This window comes from Mauremys reevesii, linkage group 4 (assembly GCF_016161935.1).
Source record: "Mauremys reevesii isolate NIE-2019 linkage group 4, ASM1616193v1, whole genome shotgun sequence".
Classification (NCBI taxonomy): Eukaryota; Metazoa; Chordata; order Testudines; family Geoemydidae; genus Mauremys; species Mauremys reevesii.
In genome coordinates, this window is record NC_052626.1 from 130777181 (window position 1) to 130796039 (window position 18859).

General features: G+C 50.4%; 1 protein-coding gene across 4 annotated transcripts in view; it reads right to left on the bottom strand.

Moving 5' to 3' along the window:
* Window positions 1–699: 699 nt before the first annotated feature.
* Window positions 700–18859, bottom strand: part of TFEB (transcription factor EB) — a 51414-nt gene continuing 33254 nt past the window's right edge. For 3 of the 4 annotated variants that reach the window (XM_039536812.1, XM_039536815.1, XM_039536814.1), the window contains exons 2-9: window positions 11853–12100; window positions 11483–11737; window positions 10831–10911; window positions 8779–8908; window positions 8497–8553; window positions 7270–7345; window positions 6445–6592; window positions 700–4583 (exon numbers count right to left, since the gene is read on the bottom strand). In XM_039536812.1, the coding sequence (XP_039392746.1) occupies window positions 4140–4583; window positions 6445–6592; window positions 7270–7345; window positions 8497–8553; window positions 8779–8908; window positions 10831–10911; window positions 11483–11737; window positions 11853–12050 (1389 nt within the window). In that variant the 5' untranslated portion in view covers window positions 12051–12100 and the 3' untranslated portion in view covers window positions 700–4139. The remainder of the gene's footprint in view (window positions 4584–6444; window positions 6593–7269; window positions 7346–8496; window positions 8554–8778; window positions 8909–10830; window positions 10912–11482; window positions 11738–11852; window positions 12101–18859) is intronic. The other variant, XM_039536816.1, reaches the window with a different exon arrangement.

Sequence of the window (18859 nt, forward strand, 5' to 3'; positions counted from 1 at the left end):
TTCTAAAGATAAGCTACAGCACTCAACCCAAGATTTAAGAAACTGAAGTGTCTTCCAAAATCTGAGAGGGATGAGGTATGGAACATGTTTTCAGAAGTCTTAAAAGAGCAACACTCTGATGTGGAAACTACAGAACCCAAAACACCAAAAAAGAAAATAAACCTTCTGCTGGTGGCATTTGACTCAGATGATGAAAATGAACATGCATCAGTCCGCACTGCTTTGGATCATTATCAAGCAGAAATCATCATCGGCATGGACACATGTCCTGTGGAATTATGTTTGAAGCATCAAGGAACACATGAATCTTTAGCGCATCTGACATGTAAATATTTTGCGACGCCGGCTACAACAGCGCCATGCAAATGCATGTTCTCACTTTCAGGTGGCATTGTAAACAAGCAGATGGCATTATCATCTGCAAATGTAAACAAACTTGTTTGTCTGAGTGATTGGCTGAATGAGAAGTAGGACTGATTGGACTTGTAGGCTCTAAAGTTTTACATTGTTTTATTTTTGAATGCAGGGTATTTTTTGTACATAATTATATATTTGTAAGTTCAACTTTCATGATAAAGAGATTGCACCACAGTACTTGTATTTGGTGAATTGAAAACTTTGTTTTTTACAGTGCAAATATTTGCAATAAAAAATAAATATCAAGTGAGCAGCGTACACTTTGTATTCTGTGTTGTAATTCAAATCAATATGTTTGAAAATGTGGAAAACATCCACAAATATTTAAAGAAACGGTATTCTATTTTAATTGCATGATTAATTGCGATTCATTTTTTTTAAATCGCTTGACAACCCTAATCATTACTAAAGATTGCCCCATCTTCCCCATATACCCCTTAGGCTCTTACTGTAGAATACTGTTGTCTTTTCTTTTAAATAAAAGTGATGCCCCCACCACTGTTCCCCACCCCAATTCCCCTTGTGGCTGTGCCGACATCAACAGCACTGAGAAAGCAGAAAGCAATTGAGCTACAAAGCTGTGCAAAGAAACTCTTCAGTGGTTTGGCTCTTTAGGCCAAAAACTATCTGAGGATAGCCGGAGGGAGAGGGGATTGACTCTTAGAAGCCAAAGAGCCCTGGCTAAGATTTTGGCAATCGTTACCAATGTACAATCCTCCTCCTGCTGCTTCACACCAGGGTGGCTGCCCTGTTACCCAGTCTCTATGTGGGGGCCCAGATACAGGTTTACATTAAGGATCCAGAAGACATGGTATAAAGACCGATTTGCCTTCTGTCTGAAGAGCCCCAGCTCAGAATTATGACAACATGAATGAGGTCAGGAGCCAGTGCTGGTCATGTTGAAGGAGTCCTCGATTCCATTCTCTTAATGGACCAAACCTTGTTTTGGTCAGGGATGGAAATATCCTCTTCCAATCAGCGAGAACATAGCTTGTGTTGCCAGAAACATGGAAGCAACTGGGGGCGAGGGGGAAGACAGAGAGCCACGATGAGGACACAGAAGAGACCTTTCCCAGAGTAGGATAACTCCTTAATATTTGCTTTTGACCTCAGCAAGGCTAATTTCCATGGTTTCTAGGATGCCACGCCCAGTGAGAGAGAGACGAACCTGAACATGAAGACACAGGAAGTCGAAGAGGGACTTGTTTCCTCGTCAAAGGGATATTGGTTCTGGGATCAACCTCAAGAAAGGGCAGCATGGGTTGGAGGAGCACCCACCTGAGAGATTTAGAACTCCAGTTTCCCCATATCACTGAGTTCCTCAGTGCTGCCCGAGAACCCAGTAGAACAGAGACCTTGTTCTCCTCCTCTTCAGAGCCAAGTTCACTGAGCAATGAACTCAGATTCCCCCTCCATCCTTCCCCTCCACCCCATGTAACTTCCCCCAGCTTCTACCCCTGGCTGGCAGGGCCGGCTCCAGGCACCAGCGCAGAAAGCAGGTGCTTGGGGCAGCCAATGGAAAGGGGCGGCACGTCCAGGTCTTCAACGGCTATTCAGCAGCAGGTCCCTTAGTCCCTCTTGGAGCGAAGGACCTGCCGCCAAATTGCCTCTGAAGAACGAAGCGGCACAGTAGAGCTGCCAAAGTGCCACCAATCACGGTTTTATCTTTTTTTTTTTTCCCCCCACTTCGCCACTTGGGCAGCAAAAGAGCTGGAGCCGGCCCTGCTGGCTGGGTTTGTGCTCTTCAAGGGCAGAAAAATTCCCTCCCATGGACATTTCAGCAGAAAGCATTTGGATCCAGGTCACTTGACCTCATGTGGCCATCTTCCACGTGTTCGTGATGACACTGAACACACTGAGCCAAACCCAGAGGCCCCTTAACTCAGGCAAAACCTCCCACTGGCCCCAATGGGTGGCTTGCCTGAGTAAAGACTGAGAAAGAAAACAACTCAGCCAGGTTTTTCACTTATTTCACTGGGAGCAGAGGGCACTCAAAGCCTGCCAGGATTTGGCCCCCTGAGTGTTTTAACGGAAGACGAGATCTAAGCTCATCCTGACAATAACTGAACCAGTTATTTAGGGTGCCTTCCATGAGCTTGATTTGCTAGGTTCAGGCACTGGGGATGCTGGGTATGAGGGTCCTAACTTGGAGGTTTCAGTGCACAGGGGCACATGCAAACCCCTTTTCCAGGTGTGGTTCATAGGGGAGGTTCCCACACACATATGCCCCCAGGTCTCAGGTTCAGATGCAGCCCAAAGACGTACTCGGTAGTTGCAAGTCATTCAGGGCACGGCTACGGGTGCAGATGGGAGCGCGCCTCCCAGCTTGGGCAGGCGAACACATGCTTGCTCTGCTCCAGCTAGCGCACTAAAAACCACAATATAAATGGCACAGCACAGACAGCAATGCACGCCAGCCTGAGTACAAGCCCGCCTCAACCCCTGGCTCGCAACGCAACCAGCATATTACTGTTCTTAGCCTGTTCGCGTGAGCCCCGCTACCACGTGTCTGCCTGGGCTGGGAGGCTTGCTCCAGCTAGGGTGACCAGATGTCTTGATTTTATAGGGACCGTCCCAATATTCGGGGCTTTGTCTCAGGCGCCTATTACACCCCACTCCGATTTTTCACACTTGTTCTCTGGTCATCCTATCCCAGCTGCAGTGTGAATACACCCTTAAGTGCATTTGAAAAAGCCACCCAAGTGCTTTATAGTGCAAAATGGCTGGCACCAATAAGTGTGGGTGCAGAGCCAGAAGCTGGTATCTGGACACATCAGTAAGGGTTTAGTTCCATACCAGGCGCACACTGATGGTTTTGACTGAATGTCACTTGGAAGTTTCGGGATTCATCTGAACAGACTGAGAGGAAGCAGAGATGGGCCCAAACCAGCATCCCAACCCCCTAAACGCTTTCGAGTGTTAGGAACCCATCTCTAATGGGACGGAAGTTGAGTGGGTCTCAACAGGTCCACTCTCAAAGCCGTTGCCTTTACAAACCCTGGTGACAAATAAATGAGACTGTTGCATCCAACTCCTGCTCCTGGCTTTGAAAGTGTCCCTCTGGTATCACTAAATAATTTGTTCAGATTACCCTCCTCCTCCCCCCTGCACCTTCTTACCCAATGAGCCTCCCCTATGCCGTGACGGCCAGGGACACCACACCCTCCCTCAGGAAAGCTGCACAAAAAGAGAAGGGGAAGCCTAATGCGGGAACACGGTACGAGGCCGTCTCTGCCGACGTCTTCAGGACGATAGTGCCAGGGCTTGGGAAGACTTTGAGGGAACGCGAGTTCAAGTGGTAAAGCTTGGCTGGATGCACATTTGCAGCAAGGCGCTCTGAGCGACAAGCCCCCTGTTAGCCTCCACCAGGACTCGAAGGCTCCTTCTCATACCTGACGGGCCAGCTTCCAGCCTCCACTCCTGCATTGCGTGCGGCTTGTGGGAAGTTTAGCTGAAAGGCAAGGCAGCTGGGCTGTAAATCTAGGGTCATTCGAAGCCAGGGAGCTCTGCTCAGTTAATGGCAAAGCAAGAAAGTTTGCAGATCGAGTTGTAGCAACAAGGGTCTGACTTTCCCAGTGACTGTGACAACACTTGCATAGAGAAACGTATTTCTATGTAGGCTCAAGTGTGGACTGGGGTCCTCTTGGGTGTGTGTGTGGGTGGTGTCTTCACAGACAAGCCTCACTCCTCGTCCTTTTCCCCAGGCTCCGAGCGGCTCCTTGTCACAGCATGTCAGCATCCTCCATGCTGAAGCTGCTCCTGCGACTGCTGGCCTTGGAGGCCTCGGGAGACATGGCGGAGAACAAGGGGTCAGCAGCCAGAGGTAACATGGTGTCCTCCATCAGCATCAAGTCCAGCTCCTTCTTGGATAAAGAGGGGAAAGAGACATTGTGGCTGGGGTCCAGCTGGTCGCGGAACCCTCTGGAGCCATCGTCAAAGCTCAGGCCGTGGGTAAAGTCCAGCTGGTAGGAAGACGGAGGCAGCAGCGCCAGGGGTGGCTGTTGCTGCGTCTCCTGGTCTGGAGGTAGCTGGGGCTGCTGAGGCTCCATCGACCCGTCCTCTCCGGTCACTTCTTGCTTCACGACCTGCTGAACTAGTTCTGCCACGTTCACGCCGGAGGGCGAGGAGGCGGGCAGCCCATGGAGGCGTGCCTGCATCTCCAACTCCTGTAGGACAGAGCACACAAGCCAGGAGTCCTTACTAGGGGCACCAATGACACAACTGCTCTGTGGGGAACCCTCCCCCAGCCTGAGAGCTGAACTGACACACACTGGCAGCCAGGCATAATGGGTGAAAGGCGCCACTGTCACATTAAGGACCGCAGGGTTTACAAAGCTGCCAGTGCAGACGCTACAGGCCAAGACTGTCCAAAGTGACTAGTGATTTTGGGCTCCCAACTTGAGACGCCTTCAGAGGGCCTGATTATCAGACATGGCTGAGCACCCACCCCTCTGAAAATCAAAACGGTTTCAGATGTCTTAAGTCAGGCACTTTTGACCACCTTCGCCCTGACCACCACTCACTCCAAGTACGGCAAATAAGACCCATGGCTCCCAGAACCACTAGCAGCATTATTGTGGTTACTCCCACCTCTTCCCATTGCCACTAAGAGTGGTTCACTTCAAATCCTCAAGCTTCACCACCCCTTTCAAACATCCTGTCAGGGGACTGAACTGGTGACAAGGCCAGCTGGAAAAGGCAGACAGCCGGGGACCTTGGGAGAGGGGTGAAGAGATTCCAAGAGAGACAGCAGAAGAGAAAGATAGCAAACTACACAAAGAGAAGGGGGGTGGGAGGGGATGCCTGGGGAAAGAGAGAAGGAGAAAGAGACAAAGAAGAAAACAGCACTTCAAACTTTAACCTATAAAGTCCCCAGTCTCTGCCAGGTTTGCTATTTCGTAGGCTGAATTCCAGCGGTCAGTGACCCAAGGATAAGGTGAGACAGACATTGCAGGCTCAGTGCTTTAGTGCAAGCAGGCTGCTCGCTACCCTACATGAAATCCCCGGCTAAAGCTGGCGCCAGCATCCTCACCAGGTACCATAAACCCTAAGTCAACCTGGCGGCCTGGTAAGCCTCCTAAATCCACACTGAGGCTCCTTAAAAACCTCTCTTTAGGTGCCCAGAGATGGATTTGAAGCCTGCCATTAGCAAACAGGTTTGAAAGCGTTAGCCCAAGTGCCACAGCCCGGGAAGCACAGGTCACCCCACGGCAGGGACAGCTACAAACACAGCAAACCTGGCTCCCATGCGAATGCCATGAGCTGCAAGTGTTCCTTGTGCCAAATGGAACTTCTCCCAAACTAACTCATCCCTATCACTGGTGGGCACCAGTCAGCTGCAAGCCAAGGGCCTGGCCTGGAAAGCAGCACTCACAAGTCAGAGTCACAAGTCACAAGACAGGAGCAGCCCCCACCACACCTGAATGTCTGCAGTAAGTGAGCTGTGCAAACAGCATTTCTAGGGGCCTGATGCAAAGCCCATCGAAGTCAGTGGGAATCTAGCCAGTGACTTCATTAGCATTGGCTCAGCGTGTGGATGGAGCATCTCAAAAGGGACAGAAACGAATTTCAGGTGATTCCAGTGTGAGTCTGGATGGACTCCACTTAGGTCAATGAAGATGCTCCAATTAGGGCCCAGAATCTGGCCCAGACCCACTGGGAAGGGGCAGGAACAAGATTGGAGCCCCTGAAGATGTTTTAGGGTATGTCTACACCAAGAAAAAAAAAACGGTGGCACCTAGTCTCCAAGTCTGAGTCAACTAAGTCAAGCTCGCAGAGCTAAAGACAGCAACGTAGGTCAGGCCGGAGCCTGCCCTCCAATGCCCTTTCCTGCACAGGGCTTCAGAGTCCGGGCTCCAGCCCAAGACTGCACGGCTACACTACAATTTTTAGCATGCAGCTCTAGCCGCGTGAGGCCAAGTCAACTGACCCAGGTGACCCGTGGCCGTGCCATGGGTCTCTCATTACAGTGAGGACCTACCCTCGGGCTGGGTTAGAACAGAGGGACGGGGAAAGATGGGAACCCACCTGGATACGGATCAGTAACTGCTTATTCGTCATTTCCAGACGCCGAGAGTGATTCTCCAGATCCCGCGACCTCTGCAGGTCCTTCTGCATCCTCCTGATGTAATCAACCGAGGCCTTCAGGATCGTCCCTTTGTTCCAGCGAACATCCCTGGGGTACAACATGGGAGAAGTCATTACAGTCTGTGCTGTCAGTTCCTTCTAACCAGCTCCAAGGCCAGACAAGTTCTGCAGAGCACGGCTGTACTGAAATGCCCCTCTGCAAATGTAGTGCCCTGAATTACCTCCTGGACACACTGATGAAGGGAATGACACTGGCCTGGGTCAATACACACACGCCATTATCCCAGTCTCTGAAAACACCAAGCACCAGACTCCTAGGGAATCCAATGTGGGACCAGACACTGACACCCGACCGGCCAGTATCAAAGCAGTTGCCCAGCTGGAAGATCAGATGAAGGAATGAAAATTCTCAGTGTGTGAAACAGAATCTGACTTGGCACTGGAACAACCTGTTACCAGGACACAGCAGACAATCATCTATATCTAGTCCATCCCCTGGCCAGGGCAGGCTTGATCTCCATAGTAAATCCTCAGGTGCCTTGTCCAGTCAAGTTTTACATGTCAAACAATGGGACCCCCACTGTTTCTCTGGGACGAACATTCAACAGTTGCCATTAGGAAGTTTTCTCCTGATCTACAGAATAAGTTTCATCCCCCAGGACCACACCATTTGGACCATCCTTAACAATTCCTCTGCCATGCACCACCAAATCCACATGGGATATCTAAGACAAGGCGACTCATACTGCTTGCAGTGATACTTACAGATCATTGGCTTTTGGGATCAGCATTCCGAGTTCTTTGATGCGATCATTGATGTTAAACCTTCGTCTTCTCTCAACTAAAGAGAGGGAAGAGAAAGAGAAAGATGGAAACTGACCCAGGTTTAGGAACTTGGGATCAGCCTCAACGCTCTGCGGTCTGTACCACGCTCAGCCCGCACTGTCCCTAGCCTGGATTATGGGAATCACCAAGTTCCCCAGAGAGATTCTCGTCCCTCGTTCTCCTCACCCAGCTTTGGGCGAAGGGACTAGGAGAGCAATTCAGAAGCTGGCCTGTCCGTCACCCAAACATGCATCCCTAAATTCTGGAGGACTGCAGTTTACATGTGATCGATTCCACAGGCACAGGGCAGTCAGAGGTGGGGTGGCAAAGGTCTAGATGGGGAAACATTCAGTGGATGAGGGACGGTTTAGAGAGGAGGGTGGGTTGCAGGAGACATTGGGAAAGGTGGGGCCGTGTAGAGCCACATTGGATGGGAGAGAAGTGGTTGAGGGTAGCATGTGGTGTCATAGGAGGTACTGGATATGACAAGAGGGCTCGGAGGTGGGGTGGGAGAGATTTAGGGTGCTATTTAGCATAGGAAACCATTGAGACCAAGAGCTTAGCACTATTCAAACAAAGGAAGAGACATTTCTATGGAGGAAGAGAATATTAGAGTTACATTAGACATGGTACCAATATCTATGGGATACAAACCCTCATATTTCAGGGCACAAGCCAGTGATGAGGGCCTGACAGTGCTCATGAAGAAACTTCCCCCAAAACAGGTTATCCCATAACTGTCCAGAAGGGACTGTCTCATCTTACTTCGATTGTAAGACCTTTATGGCAAGAACTGTCTCTCTGTTCTGTATGTACAGCCCCTAGCGCAATGGGGGCTTGGTCCATGATTGGGGACCTGAGGCACTACTGCAATAAAAATAAAATAATCACAATAATGGGGTTTCTTATACTTTCCTCCAAAACATCTGGGGCTGGCCATTGTCAGCCAGGGTACTGGGTTAGATGGAGCCCTGCTCGGGGGATGCTGTGGGGATCCCTACACGCACACCATGCACGAGAGGTGCTAGGTGGAATGGGCTGTTCAGACAGATGAGTAGGAAACCAGCGATACAGACAGAGGGGCCTCCAGGAAAAGAATAGGGGTTGGGCTGAAGGGAACTAGGGCAGGAGACCCAGCCGTGCAGCTAGAATGAACCATCCACTCACTCAGGTTGTGATTGTCCTTCTTCTGACGCTCTTTAGCCAAGGCACGGCTCTCGGCATCTACAAGAAAGACCCAAGAGGTCACACCATGCGTGTTACAAAGCTGTGTTTTCTCACCATCTCTCCCAGCATCACTCAGTATCTAATGTCAAACAGGCTGGGCAGGATTCTGTTTGACCCTCACCCCACGTGACCCGCCCCACCATCAGTGGCACGAGCATTGACGCAGGATTTGGCCCGACCTGACAGACATGGACACACATATAGGCTGCGGTCAGAACTCACATGCGTTACCTGTCAGGTCTCTCTTCTGAGTGAGGTCGGCGGGGCAGGAACTGCTGGTGGCACCCACCAGGGGGGCCATCAGCTGGGGGTCACCACTATATACATTCATGTGACTGCTGGACATTGGAAGCTGAAAAATAAGGGAGCACGTGACTAGTATGGTTCTCGTCCAGTAGGAGGAGGAGCAGGAGATGGGATCAGGGAGCTAGAAAGCTCGCTCAGGGCTGATCTCCGGGAATATTCCAAATCATAAGGCCTAGCGTTAAGGGCACCACAATCTAGGGGCTGCATGCAACCGGGATCTGGAAACTCCTGATTTCTACTCCCTGCTCTGCCGGACCTTAGGCGAGTCACTTCACCACTCCGTGCCTCAGTTTCCCTATGTGCAAAATGAGACCAAGGCTGCTGACCTAATTCACAAGGGGCAGGGTGCTGATGACTCGGACACTGAATCCATCAGGCTGAGGTTTTCTAAGGGAGGTATTGACTTTCACTGGGCGCTAAGCACTAACTCCCGTAAGCCCCACTGAAAACCCCAGCTAGAAACATTTACAAAGCGCTAAATAGCCTCACCGCTGCATGATACATTCTCACGGTGGGATGCTAGGTGACGGAAAGGGAGAGGATGTTAAAAATATCAATCAATCAATCTTCACCTTGCTATGGTGCCTTCCATCCAAGGACAGGATCTCAAAGCACAATCAAAAAAGCCTCACCACGCACCCTGAGAGTTAGGTATCCTTAGCCCTATTTTACAGATGGCAACACAGAGGTAAATGGACTCGCCCACAGAGACACAGTGGCTGAATCAAGAACTGAAACCAAGACTCCCGATTCCCCTGCTCTAACCACCAGACTGTGATCCTCAGAGTCAGGCCAGAAGTTCAAGTGGTAGCAGCCTGTGCTGGGAGTGCAGGCCTCAAACCCTGCTGAGTTTGCACAATGGGGGACAGTCGCGGTTGCACGAAACAGAATCTGGGTTTTTTTAAATCAAGACCAGAAGTCTTTGGGAAAAAAAATAAATAAATCAGGCATCAGCTCCTGCACAAGGAACCGCTGGGAGAGGTTCTAGGGCTGTCGTAGAGGACGTCAGACTAGATGATTATAATGGTCCCTTCTGGGCTTAGAATCTGTTACGCCCTCCCAGCCCTTTGGGGCTAAGTAGGAGCCTAAGGAAAGGGTTCGTGGAGTCTCAAAGCAGTCAGTCATGCAACTGCACAGCTTTCCCCTCCCCCAGCCCACACACAGCAATGCCAACCTGATGTTTACTGTCTCTAGGTCAGGCTGCAGCCAGCTCAGACTAGCACTTGTTGCTGACTTACTCAGCAATAATAATCACTACAACTCTAGGGGCTGGGCAGGGGGAGAGAGGCTCAGTCAGTTTGTACACACCACGACACATGATTTCCCACTGCCTGCTGGGAAGAGCCAGCACTGACATATGGAAAGTGTGCAGCAAAATCCCAGGCTGCGGCCTTGACAGCCAGTAGCAGCAATCAATGCAGGCACCCTGGTTGCCAGATTCTCAGTTCCAGCCAAGCTCCGCTCAGGGCAGGAATTGAGGGGACAGCGTGGTAAAGGCAGCTTTATGCCTCCGGTGAGCCCCACTATATTTTGAGCCCAGCCAAAAGCCTGTCTGGCCCCCAGTGTGAGTTAGAGCAGCCACTGAGGCTGCTCTAGCTTACTCTCTGCTCCCCACAGCCCTGAGGGGTTGGCCTGGCAGCTGAGAATAGCAAGAACACAGCAGTGCTCCATCCACGCCCCCTGTGCCAGGTCTGCTAGACTGCACCAGTGCATAGCAGTTACCCTGGCTCTCGGCCACCAACAGAAGGGGCAGAGAGCCACAGACAATCCGGCCCAGAGGGTATGGGTAGCAGAGTCACTACTTTCCCCGGAGGGCCCCCTGCAACTACTCTTTAGGGTTAGGGGAGACTGAGCTCTTCCAGCTAGAGCATATATACTGTAATTGTTCCCTAGCCAGCACATGTCAAATGCAGGCTCCTCCCCTTCCTCCAGAGTCAGGATAACAGGCCAGGAGTCAGAGACACTCACGGTGTTGGGCATGTGCATTTCCGGGTTAATATAGCCCAAAACGTCATCCAGACGCATGATGTCATCAATGACCTCGTCTATCTGGAAGAGAAAGTTGCATTTTGATAGAGCACATGGCTGGAGGTGCGGGGTCACTGGGCGAAAACAAAGACAGCTGAGGGTTTCCTCAGTTCAGTGGTTTCATTTTTGATGCTATGTGCTACCTTGTCCATGAAATGCGCTACAGGCGAGTCTCATCTTACGCGGGGGTTCCGTTCCGCGGTTAGCGCGTAAAGCGAAAACCACGTATAGTCAAAATTACATTGAGTGGATTGGCGGGCGGAATCGCCCACACTACAGGTACAGTATTAAAACTATTTTTCTCTTTTGGGGTTTTTTTTTGTTTTGTTTTTGCCGACCGTGTAAAGCTGAAATCGCGCATGTTAAATGCGCGTAAGATGCGACAGACCTGTACATGCTAGCTAGGTATTTGTATCTCATGTTCCACCGCGCCTCCTGCTGGGAAATCCCAGCTCTCCGCTCTGCTCCTTATCGCGCCTCCTGCTGAGAGAAGCCAGGACTGGAGAGACCCTGATCACATGCCACTTTTAAATCCTTCCCCTTCTCTCCCCTAGTCATCTTGGTGCTCTATAAAGCCAAGCCATTTCCTTACCTCCCTCTCCGGGTTGGAGCTGATGTTGAGCAAGGCCATGGGACTGTTGGGGGCGCTGTTGCCGGCTGAAGAGGGCATGACATGGCCGGGCCTGACGCCCGGCGAGGCGGCAGGGGGAGGCTTCGGAGATTGCCGGATAGGACTGATCTGAGCAGCAAACTTGTTCCCGTAGGTTTCAGAGATATACTCCTGGACCTTCTTGTCCCGTGACTTCTGCAGATGATATGTGGTGGGGTTCTCCAGGTACGACTGAACCTAAAAATCCACATACACCCCAGGCAGGGAAAAACAATTAGAGCTCTCAACACAGCCAAGACTTCCCCCTCCCCTCCCCCAGGAGAGAAGGGAACAAAACTAATCCGCACTGTACCTTTAAGACCTCTCCTGGCACGGATGGCGGGGATTGGAATTGGACTGGAGTGTTGATGGCAGGCGTGGGGGCCAGCGGCATCTGCTGCTGCTGCTGCATATAATGCATCACTGCCTGCTGCTGCATCCGCTCCCTCTGCTCCTCCTGCTGCGCTTGCTCCCGCATTAGCTGCATCCGCAGGCCGATTCGCGACGCCATGGTGCACGTGTGGGACAGGTTACAGCTCCTCCCGCGGCACAAAGGAATTGCTGAGAGAGAGAAACAGGATGGTTTGGACCATAGCAAAGGCTGCAATATGATTAAATCAAGCCCCAGGGATCGGGCTCTAATGGCAGTGCTCTTGGGTTGTGCCCATCACCTAGCTATCTCAAAGTGCTTCATGTGGGGAGAGTCAGTAATGATATCCCCATTTTACAGATGGGGAAACTGAGGCACAGGGCAGCAAAGGAGTTTGCCCATGGCCACCCAGAATATTTCTCTGTATGACAGCTGCATCCACAGCCAAGTGACCGCTACCACCCAGCCAAGATCAGGGCCCCAGTGTTCCATAAGGACTGCAAGCCTAGTCCTACTAAGGCAGCGCCAGCCTGTGATTATTCCCTGGGGGGTCGTTCTAAAAAGCACGATATAAGGGTTAACTATGAGGACACGAGGTGCTGTACATACACGTAATGAAGCCCCCGCCCAGAAGAGCTTACAATCGAAATACACGAGGCAAAGGAAGGATTATCATCCCTGCTTTATACGTGGGGAGCTGCAGCAGAGAGAGGCTGAGTGACCTGCAGGCAGCCTGTGGCAGTGCAGGGAACTGAACCACGGGAAGTCAGTTCTCTAACCAGTGTGTCAAACTGCCTCCCCGACTGAGGAAAAGACCCTCTGATTCCCAGTCAACACCGAGCAGAACAGGGCTTCCATCTTTGGGCCCCAGCAAAAACAAACAGCCACAGCAATAAACCAACCCCCAAAAGAGGAATACACAAAAAAGCCATCCACTGTTTCCCATGACAGCTTCAAAAATTGTCCTTTGGTTTGTAAAATCCTAGGGGTTAAAACAAACAAACAAAAAAAACCCCACCACATTAAACTTGGGGCCAAAATCATCATCTTTCCACCTTCAGCCACTGATCTGGAATGACCCACTGAAGGCACTCGAATAAATAATAATCCCTAGCTCTTATCTGGTGCTTTTCATCAGGAGAGCTCAAAGCTCTTTATAAAGGAGGTCACTGACCAGATGGGGAAACTGAGGCACAGGGCAAGGCTGAGACTTTGCCCAAACTCACCCAGCAGACCAGTGGTAGAGCTGGAAATAGAACCAAGTCTCCTGAGTCCTAGTCCAGAGCTCTATCCATTAGGCCATGGTGCATGCTCCCCATTCATTGACCCAAACCCCTTTCTCAAGGGATGCTGCCATATCAAGGGAACAAAGGCACAGCCCTCTGCTAGGGAAGGGGGCAGACGAGTTTCCAGTGATTCAGGCCTGGTGTTCTCCACCTCACAGACCTCAATAAGGCCATCTTCTGCTGGAAATTCAGCCAAGATTTTCAAAAATAGGGGTCTAAAATGCGGTGCCCTAGTCGATATTTTGGCACCTGGATAAGCGAGACCTGATTTTCAGAAATGCCAGGCACCAGAAGGCCCTGTGGGCATAGCAGCTGCACAGAGTCACATATCTAAGTAGGAGCCAAGGAGCCTCAGTTCAGGCCCCTCCATTTCTTTTCAATCTTGGCCTTCGTCTCTCTAGTTCCGCTGTGCCTGGACTCGCTGCTGTCCCTGCTCTGGGAGAGGAAATGATTCAGGTCTGGACCCTGTGTGTACTCGGATGCCAGGCTCTTTCATGACAAACTCACTTTGCCTTGCTGTCAAACCCGGGCCAGTTGGCAGAAGACGGGGAGAGAGCTCCTAACCAGAGCCAGAGCCCGACAGGAGCGAGAGAAAGTGGGTGGGTGAAGAAAACCAGCAGTGCGTGGAATCCTTGCAGTGAGGCGAATCCAGACCCCAGCGCTCACTGATCTTTTTGTGCTGGTTTCTCCTGGAAGCTGGAAATCGATGCCCTGGATTGAGGCACTTCCCAGCTCTGAGACAAGGGACCAGTCAGGGTTCCAGATATTCTGCCACCCACCCAGACCCAAGACTGCCTCTTATGTCCATGGAGAGGTTCCAGGTGATGTCTCTATTGCTACAAGAGAAACCCAAGGGCCAGGAACCCAGCTGGGGGTTGGGGTGGTAGCACAAAGGGAAAGACAAGAGACTAGGCCAGAGAGAGAAGAAAGAGGGTAATAGCCAGTTAGTTATTCCTGGATTTCAAGGGAAATCCCATTGATGTGCTGCTGGTGGGACTCAAAAGAAAGATGTGAAGAGAAAGAACATGAACGAGAAAGACGGCCAGAGAAAGAAAGAGGAAGAAAGAAAAGAGCCTTCCACAGGAAGTGGAATGACACGGTTTAACTGTCTCTTAACTGACCTAGCACGACCCACACCCAGTCTCTCTTGTCCCCTAAACCTAGAGGTGTTTCCCATAGCATGGTGGTGAGGAGGCTGTCAGGAGTAATTAAACCCAAAGCCAGAGGGAAACCTTAACCCTCGAACAATGCGAACAATGCTCCTTCTGTCCCACGAGCCTGCACGCAAGAGTCTGGAGGCGAGAGAGGCAGCACGAGGCAACGGAGAGCGACGCAGCCAGACACAGACAGGGCTCTTGTTTGTCCATACAAAGGGGATGGGAGCCCATTCGGGTGCAGTGAAGCAGTGCTAAAGAAGCCTGCAGAGACGAGAGGGCTCCAGAGGGAGCCGCCCTACCTGAGCCATAACTGAGTGTTACTGACTCATCTCCATCCTGGGAGGTAGGTACGGCTCAGTGTCATTACTCCCATTTTCCAGATGGGGACAGGGAGTCAGTGGGAACAGAACCCAAGAGTCCTGACGTGACCATCTGCTCTACCCACTAGACAAGAGTCGCCCAAATGGTGGGTCCCAGGAAGGTTCTAAGTGGGTCACCACATCCAGGGCCAGATTAACACATCACGGGCCCCTTGCCGAAGCAAACATACACTCCCCCTGGCCCGAGACAGAAGGGAGTTCCTGCAGGGGTGAGGGTGAGCCCGGAGCTTGGCCCAGCCCTGCTGGGTCAGTGCAGGCGTGGCTCACTGGGGTTAGGGTTGTAGTGCCGGGGCAGAGAGTGCATGTATGTAATGATGGGTTGCAAAATATATATATGCATGCAGTTGGTAAGTCACCTTAGGAAAAGGTTTGGGAACCAATCCACTAAACCACCCACCCATGCAGGCTGTGCAACTGAACCCAGGGGTCTTGACTCCCAGTCCACTGCTCTAATTGCTAGCTCACACTGGGACAGCCCATCATCCATAACCTGGGGAAGATGGCGAGTGGTTCAAAGCAGAATTTTCCCTCCAGACTGCAGTGGCTGAAGACATGTTGGGGGAGGAGGGAAGAGGAGAAAAATTAGTAGAGATGAAGAAGGCAGGAGGTGCACAATTCAGCAGTAGGAGCAGTGAATCTGGCAGTGCAGGGAAGGGATGCTTCCCTGTATATTTTGAATGGGACTTTTAAGGAACTGAGTGTGGTATGGGGGAAATGGGGTACCTTTCCCACTCAGCCAAGACATGCCACTCCCACGAATTGTGACACTACAAAGTGTCCTACAGAGGCCAATCCAGAGCAGAAAAATGCAGCAGGGGGAGAGGACTTGTCTAACTCCCATCCCGCACAGTCCTGTCGGCGCTTCACTTCTGACCCTTGCCTCTCTCTCTTCTCCAAGGTTTGCACACTCAAACACCTGGGAACCCATGATGCTGATAACCAAGGAAGCAGGAGGAAGGATGATCTTGTGTTTAAGGCACAAGCCTCAGAGCCAGGACCCCTGAGCTCCATCCGTGGCTTTCGGACCACGAGCAAGTCCCCTAAATTTTCTGCGCCTCATTCTCCCTGTTTGCAATGCGAGGCTATTGCTACCTATCTGATGTGGAAGGTGTGGGGTACATGGAGACACTGTCTGAACAGGTGTGTTGTTTTTAAATACCGTATCTTTGCTCCCCAACACGCACGCACACACACACAAACCAATCAACAGCTCTGGATAATAATCCAGTCCAGAGGCCAGACAATGACTTACATTTACTGAGTGTTTTTCATTCAGAAAGGCCCCAAAGCATTTTAATATTCTAGGGGGTGGGAACACATCAAAACTGGGCTCAGAATGGAAACTGTCTCTGCCCCTACACTACAGAGTTGCTGCTATATTAGCAATCAGTTCTCGCACTACTAAAATGCAGTCACCTCTGAGGCAAAATACAAGGTGCTGTTTAAAGATACCCAATAACAGCAGCACTGCATTTTGGAGAAAATGAATGCCGTGGAAACTGCAAAGGGTATTCGTGGAGGCAGGATGCAATTAGCTCAAAGGGAATTTGTCCAGGACACCTGAGCTAACATCACAACGCTTGCAAAAAGAGCCATACATGACCCAGGGGGGATAGGGCACTGGAGACAGTGGGGCTGAGTCTCAGTGATATCAAGGCCCTTCTGTGCTACTCTGGCAGCATAAAGGGGCCTTAAAGGGTGTGGAGCGGGCCCCTGAGAAAAGACATTGCACGACCAAGTGTGAACTAGTGAAAGGGCTCCATACGGCCTCTGCTCCCAGCCCCTGGCATGGGGCATCAGAGGCATGGGCAGAGTGTACTGTGCTGTAGTTATTCTTTGCTTCCCGAGGTCTGTAGGGGACTGGGCAGGCCCATGCATGGCTCCAGAATCCAGGCAGTGCAGAAGTGGCTTAAAGCCGCCTTCCCTCCAGCATGAAAATGGAGCAACTGAGAATCAAGCTCTAGGGTCTGGTCCTGGCACAGCCACTGATTTACGGTGTGACCTCAGCCAGGCAAGTCACAGCCCCATTTCGTGCCTCAGTTTCCCCCACTGGTCAAACAGGAACAATGATACTGACCCACTGTTATAAGAAACTCAAGATCTATGGGGGTGGGGGGTGGGAAGAGAGATGCATCATCATCATCTATCCTTGGCACTTACTGCACCATATATCTGAGCACCTCACAGTCTTTTCTAAAGCATTTCTCCTCACAACCCTCTATGATGCAGGGCAGGGCAGGGCAGGGCAGATGAGGAAACTGAAGCACAGAGACGCTAGGTGACTTGCCCAAGCTCTCACAAGAAGTCTGTGGCGGAGTAGGAAACTAAACCCAGGTCTCCCAAATCCCAGATTAGTACCCTAACCACTAGGCCATCCTCCCTCTCATGCCCTACAAGTGGGCAGGGAGTTTTACATCTCAGGCAAAAGACACAGGCCAAGAGTTTCAGAAGTGCAGTGGCGCTCAACCTTTCCATACGACTGTACCCATTTCAGAAGTCTGCTTTGTCTTGCCTGCCCCCAAGTTTCACCCCCCCTTAAAAATGACTTGCTTACAAAATCAGACATAAAAATACAAAAGTGTCGCAGCATACCAATACTGAAAAATTACTTACTTTCTCATTTTTATTATATATTTATAAAACTAATACACTGGAATATAAATATTGTACTTGCATTTCAGTGCATAGTATACAGAGCAGTATAAACAAATCATTGTCTGTATGACATTTTAGCTTGTACTGTCTTTGCTAACGCTTTTTATGTAGCCTGTTGTGAAACTAAACAAATATCTAGATGAGTTGGTGCACCCCCTGGAAGGCCTCTGCCTACCCCTGGTTGAGAACCATTGCACTAGAGATTTGGGGGCCTAACTTGAGACCTCTTAAAGGGGCCTGACTATCAGACAGCGCTGAGCCTCTCTGCCCCTTTACGGTGTCTCTAACTAGGCATCCAAAAGCACTAGTCACTTTTGAAAATAAATAATAAAATAAAATAAAATAAATAAATAAATCGAGGCCAGGGTCCATGGGGGGGGGGGGGGGAGAACTGCACCAACTAGTAGCTTATTTGGTCTTTTTTCCATTCATTCCAGGGCACAACCTGTGCCAGCCTGATACCAATTTTTAAAGAGGGAACAAAGAACAATCAGGGTAAAGACCCTCTTTGTGCGTTAACTCACATCCTCTACCAAAAGGAATGAGGAAATATTTAAAGGGGAAACACAGAAGCCAAACAACCCGGGTTTACTTAGGAATAAATGTAGTCAGACAAATCTAAAGGGTTTTTCTATTTAAACAAAATACATAATGTTGGCCAGAGGAGATGTGGTGGATACAATATATCTGGATTTCAATGAGGCATCTGATACACAGTGCCACGCGATATCCTAAGGGGGAAATTAAATCAAGTCGGCTTGGACAGAAATACGATTACATGGATCAAAAGCTGGCTATTGAACGGCAAGAGGAAGGTAATTAATTATATGTGGTGGCTCATCTCGCTGGGGGTGAGGGGAAGAGTTGTGAGAGGTGCCCATGGGGTCCCACTGGCAGGGGAATTAAGTGTCATTTCGGTTAGATGACTTTTGCAAACTAGCTAGAAGACACAGCAGAGGACATGGCGAAATTTGTAAGATGATGCTAAGCCTTGAGGGGCAGCAGTCAAGGGAAGTGCAAAAATAAACACCACAGGGATGGAGAGACAAGAGTGGCCTGGAACTAATAAAATGAGGCTGACTGTGGACAAGTACCAGCTAATGCAAGTGAGGAGTAATAATCATAAACATCAAGTGTCCCATGCAAGGAAACGCCTTAGAGCAGCAATGACAACAAATCATATGCGCCCATCTTTGGAGGCACCCAAAAGCATTTTGGAAACCGTCTTGAAATTGCTTCCCTATTAAACAGCAGCTGTTTAAAAGCCACACCGCAACTCTACATAGCCAGGAGAGCAAGTGAAAATTAAACCCTGAACTGGAGGAGCACATTTCATGAATATACCTGGGGCACGCTTTGGCAATGAAGCAGTTAATAATCCCTTCCACTGAGGACAGGGTGGCTTGGGGAGGCTGATAGGAGAACAGCTGTGCAGGTGAGGGATTTCAAATCCAGCCCTTGTGAAGTTGCTT